Raw genomic sequence first — 6,000 nt, forward strand, 5'->3', positions numbered from 1 at the left:
CCTCTCTCCCCTCCTCTCATCTCGTCTCCTCTCCTATTCTCTCCGCTCCTCCACTCCAGAACACAAGTGGGGACTCGGCAGTGAGCAGTACAGTCAATCCCATGATCACCAAGAGGTCAAAGGTGAAGACAGAGTTGGAGTGTCCGAGGCCACTGTCCCCATGTTCTCCGGTAAGAATGGGATTAGGATCTACTACTTTATAAATCAGTTGTCATGATGAACTTTGTTGCCCTGTACAAGAAGTGAGACGTACGGGCTGATAGGGTCTAAAGAGAATGATATGTTGTGGGCAATTAAAAAATTATCAATCCTTTGCAACTGATGAAGAAAAAAAACAGTTTCCTTTGCTTCCTTTCCTCTGCCCAAATACTCCTCTGTCCTGAATTGACACAGACCCCTGGGAACCAGCCAGTCCCCTGACCCCGTTTCTTTCTCTGCTACGGCTGAAAGAAGAAAAACTCTGTGTGATAAGAGCTTTACATCCATTCGTTTGTTCCTCCCTTTCTTATTTTCTCCCTGGCCGCTGTAAACTGTGCCACAGCACTTCATTTCAATGAAATATTGGCCAGACGTTATTGTCATCTGAGGTGCTTTTTTCTCTCTCTCCCTCGCTCTCTCTTTCACTCTCTCTCTCTCTCTCTCTCTCTCTTTTGACAAATTTGCGGAGCCCTCCTCTTTGACTCAGAGGCAGGTTTGATGCATGGGGATGGTGGTGTACGTAGTCGTCTTGGGGCCAGTAGAATTGATGAAGATAGTGGCGCGGGGCAGAGATAAACATGCTGCAGTCAGCACATTGGAGCAGGGAAGGGTGGGAGGCTGGCGCTGTGGAGAGGGAAAGAGGAGACCAGGGGATGGGCTGCACGTCACACGAACATGCACACACACGCACACGCACACGGCCTGCAGTCCTGGGATCTGTCTTAGCTGTGTCAATGAATCCCTGCCTGGTCAGAAAAAAATGAACACATCTGTCTGTTCCTCCAGTCAAGTCAATCTGGGGTCTCTCGGATAATGCCAGGGTGTCCCCTCCCCACATCAGTAACAGTTAATAGTGTTAATGGATCCGTAAGAAAGAATGGACTATAAAGTCTTCTTCTTCTCTTTTCTCGTGTTCTAACTCTAACAGGATCATCTAGGTGGGATGCTGGACCTGAAGGAGGACTTGGATAAAGATGAATGCAAGCATGAGCCAGAGATGGTGTATGAGACCAACTGCCACTGGGAAGGATGCTCCAAGGAGTACGACAGGCAGGAACAACTGGTCCATGTAAGGAGGGGACGGGGACACGGGACAGGGGACAGGCATCAGACAAGCATTTCCTTTTTCTTTAACTAGCTCAGAAAATGTTCCTGCCTGTTTTAAAACAACCAACCCGGAGCCCGGTTTCCTAAAAGCATCTTAAGGCTAAGTGTGTTACCTGTGGTTCTAACGAAGAAACCGGGCCCTGGGCCAAGAGCAGAGGAAGGTCGCTATCTGATGAGTGTGTGGTGAGAGAGAGGAGGTCTGCCTGTCAGTGCAGCTGGAATAAGTCCAGAATAAATCCCATTGACCTCTTGGTCTATATGTGCTCCCTAACCTCTGACCTCTGAAGCCCAACATAAAGCCGTCCAGCCAGGAACACTAAACCCTTAACCCCTCCCTGATTTCCCTGTTTCCACAGTAACCTCTAATAGACTTAAGAGTCCATATTTTAGTGCTGTCTAAGACTGAGGCTTGTCAATAGACTTCAACTGGGGTCCTGTTTTATTATGCTCTCCTCCAGATAGATACTGAGAGTCAGATGATTCATTGGTTGTTCACATAAAGTAAGCTTAGTTAAGTGTTTAGCTTCCATGAGACTGGGATTGTTTTACTCCATTGGACTTTTTGGCATGTAGAGTCTTGGTCGAGCAGGGGCCGTCACTGAAGCAGAGAGAGACGGGGACAGACAGAGAGAGAGAGAGAGAGATAAATGAGAGAGGAAGAGAGAGAGAGAGGGGGGAGCACTGTGACACAGAGGAGCTCAGACTAAGGCCTCCATTATCTGTCCTCATTGTTTCCCTCAGTCACCGACAGTTACACTCCAGCTGAACGTTAAACCTCTCGGAGATCCTTCCTAATGATAGGCACACACACACAAACACCTTCCTAATGATAGGCCAGGATGGTTTAGGTTAGGCAGTTACGGACAAAGAGCTGCTTGTCTGAGAGAGCAGTCAACGCACGCTCAACCGTGTCTTTGGCTTAATTATCATGGGCCAGACATCAAACCAACAAGTAGAGAGAGTAGCCTAAGGAATATGCTGGCATTCAGCTACCACAATGATGGTCCTTGGCACTGAAGTGTGTGTGTGTGTGTATGTGTGCGTGTGTGTGTGTGTGTGTGAATGCATACATGCTTGTTAGCTCCATAAGCGTGCATGGTTGAAACCCGAGCCTCCTATTGGTTACCTGGTTATTAGGTCTATTTCTGCAGATGTGCTCATCAAGGGATCCCAGGAAACGGTGGTGTTTGAGATGAAATCCCTCCACGCTCACTGGGCCCCTGCACTTAAAAACTACAGCCCTAATGAGGGAAGAGCACAATTCCTGTCCAGACCCATTTGTCCTAGGCTATGCACGCCAGCCGGGGTGATGCCACATCAATCTTGGATAAGAGAGTTGGAAATCCGTCACGGGGCAATTCCATTAAATTAAAGTGTTGAGAGGCTGCCCCTTTAGACACATACAAACAGAGTGGAGCAAAGGAGCATTTGCCTGTTTGACGATTGATTTAATTTCCCTAACCGTAGAATCCCTCTTGTGGAAAAAGTAGACCAGTGGAAATCATCTATCAAAGACTAACAGAGCCACACTGCAAATTGTGCGTACCCGACAACACAATCACATTTTTTCTCTTCCCTGTCTGACAAACGGAAAGTTAACGGCAAACTTTGATTGATGGCGTTACTCCTAATTTCTTTGATAGGCAAATGGCTGCTCCTGCCTCTGTCACGACCTGAAATTGACTTGTTCTAACAGACCTCTATCACAGAGAAAACCTCGGTCTCCAGTTGATAGTGTGTTCTCTAAGTAGTACAAATACACTCAACGACAGACAGAACAGAACACAAGTAGAGACCTAATAAAAAAAGACAACCTCAGAGGGACTTCTGTGGGGAGAGAAACGTTCAATCAAAACAAATCAAATTGTATTGGTCACATACACGTGTTTAGCAGATGTTATTGCGGGTGTAGCGAAATGCTTGTGTTTCTAACTCCAACAGTGCAGTAGTATCTAACAAGTAATATCTAACAAGTATTATCTAATAACATATGGAACTAAGAATATATCATATTTGGACGAGCAATGTCGGAGCGGCATAGACTAAAATACAGTAGAATAGAATAGAATACAGTATATACAGTTGAAGTCGGATTTTACATACACTTCGGTTGGAGTCCTTAAAACTTGTTTTTCAACCACTCTACAAGTTAACAAACTATAGTTTTGGCAAGTCGGTTACGACATCTACTTTGTGCATGACACAAATCATTTTCCCAACAATTGTTTACAGACAGATTATTTCACTTATAATTCACTGTATCACAATTCCAGTGGGTCAGAAGTTTACATACACTAAGTAGACTGTGCCTTTAAACAGCTTGGAAAATTCCAGAAAATTATGTCATGGCTTTAGTAGCTTCTGGTAGCCTAATTGACATCATCTGAGTCAACTGGAGGTGTACCTGTGGATGTATTTCAAGGCCTACCTTCAAACTCAGTACCTCTTTGCTTGACATCATGGGAAAATCAAAAGAAATCAGCCAAGACCTCAGATAAAAAATGTGTAGAGCTCCACAAGTCTGGTTCATCCTTGGGAGCAATTTCCAAACGGTTGAAGGTACCACGTTCATCTGTACAAACAATAGTACGCAAGTATAAACCCCATGGGACCACGCAGCCATCATACCGCTCAGGAAGGAGACGCGTTCTGTCTCCTAGAGATGAACGTACTTTGGTGAGAAAAGTGTGAATCAATCCCAGAACAACGGCAAAGGGCAAAAAGTATCGGGTACAAAAGTATCTATAACCACAGTAAAACGAGTCCTATATCAACATAACCTGAAAGGCCGCTCAGCAAGGAAGAAGCCACTGCTCCAAAACCGCCATAACAAAGCCAGACTACAGTTTGCAACTGCACATGGGGACAAAGCACTTTTTGGAGAAATGTCCTCTGATGTGATGAAAAAAAAATAGAACTGTTTGGCCATAATAACCATCGTTATGTTTAGAGGAAAAAGGGGGAGGCTTGCAAGCCGAAGAACACCATCCAAACCGTGAAGGACGGGGGTGGCAGCATCATGTTGTGGGGGTGCTTTGCTGCAGGAGGGACTGGTGCACTTCACAAAATAGATGGCATCGTGAGGAAGGAATATGATGTGGATATATTGAAGCAACATCTCAAGACATCAGTCAGGAAGTTAAAGCTTGGTCGCAAATGGGTCTTCCAAATGGACAATGACCCCAAGCATACTTCCAAAGTTGTGGTAAAATGGCTTAAGGACAACAAAGACAAGGTTTTGGAGTGGCCATCACAAAGCCCTGACCTCAATCCTAGAAAATTTGTGGGCAGAACTGAAAAAGCGTGTGCGAGCAAGGAGGCCTACAAACCTGACTCAGTTACACCAGCTCTGTCAGGAGGAATGGGCCAAAATTCACCCAACTTATTGTGGGAAGCTTGTGGAACGTTTGACCCAAGTTAAACAATTTAAAGGCAATGCTACCAAATACTAATTTAGTGTATGTAAACATCTGACCCACTGGGAATGTGATGAAAAAAATAAAAGCTGAAATAAATCATTCTCTCTACTATTATTCTGACAGTTCACATTCTTAAAATAAAGTGGTGATACTAACTGACCTAAGACAGGGAATTTTTTACTAGGATTAAATGTCAGGAATTGTGGAAAACTGAGTTTAAATGTATTTGGCTAAGGTGTATGTAAACTTCCGACTTCAACTGTACATATGAGATGAGTAATGCAAAAGTATGTCAACATTATCTAAACCTTATTAACAACAGGAGAAGTTACAGGCCATGCACAGAAAGAAAACCTTGACCCTTCCCCTTAGACACTTATGTAGATGTAAAATAATTACTACAATCGAATGACTGTTGCTTTACACCTCCAACCTTTACAAACTCCTATCCAATCCCTTAGATCGACACAAGTGTTTCGGGGCTAGGGATTGTTACTGGACGGTTCCGCAAGTCTCACAGGCTGTAGGGATCCAGAAAGGTATTAACACGTCTCATCCGGGCGTGTCTCCCTACAGCACATCAATAACGACCACATCCACGGGGAGAAGAAGGAGTTTGTGTGCCGCTGGGATGAGTGTTCCAGGGAGCAGAAGCCCTTTAAGGCCCAGTACATGCTGGTGGTTCACATGAGGAGACACACGGGGGAGAAGCCACACAAGTGTACCGTGAGTAACTGATCGTCGCCAGGCTCGGCCTTTCGCTGAGCATTTGCCTCTCTAAACACTAGCAGAGTGTGCCGTCACACACACACACACACACACACGCACGCACGCACGCACACACACGCACGCACACTCACAGAGAATCCCACACAGATGTGTGCAAGCTCATATGTGTGCAAGCCTGCACACACACACACACGCACACACGCACGCACGCACGCACGCACGCACGCACGCACGCACGCACGCACGCGCGCACGCACACTCACAGAGAATCCCACACAGATGTGTGCAAGCTCATATGTGTGCAAGCCTGCACACACACACACACACACACACACACACACACACACACACACACACACACACACACACACACACACACACACACACACACACACACACACTCACAGAGAATCCCACACAGATGTGTGCAAGCTCACATGTGTGCAAGCTTGCACACACACACAAATATAGAAATGCCGATTGGGCTTTTCTCAATATTTCACGTGATCATTCTAGAAAAGAAAGAAAAATGTGCTCCCAGTTTGAT

The 6,000-nt window shown here is 45.5% G+C and overlaps 1 protein-coding gene across 1 annotated transcript in view; it reads left to right on the plus strand.

Moving 5' to 3' along the window:
- LOC120033190 (zinc finger protein GLI2-like) overlaps window positions 1-6,000 on the plus strand; it is a 38,108-nt gene that overhangs the window by 22,327 nt on the left and 9,781 nt on the right. The window contains exons 8-10 of the mRNA XM_038979471.1: window positions 60-170; window positions 1,127-1,267; window positions 5,301-5,450. Of these exons, the coding sequence (XP_038835399.1) occupies window positions 60-170; window positions 1,127-1,267; window positions 5,301-5,450 (402 nt within the window). The remainder of the gene's footprint in view (window positions 1-59; window positions 171-1,126; window positions 1,268-5,300; window positions 5,451-6,000) is intronic.

The sequence above is a fragment of the Salvelinus namaycush genome, chromosome 40 (assembly GCF_016432855.1).
Source record: "Salvelinus namaycush isolate Seneca chromosome 40, SaNama_1.0, whole genome shotgun sequence".
Classification (NCBI taxonomy): Eukaryota; Metazoa; Chordata; class Actinopteri; order Salmoniformes; family Salmonidae; genus Salvelinus; species Salvelinus namaycush.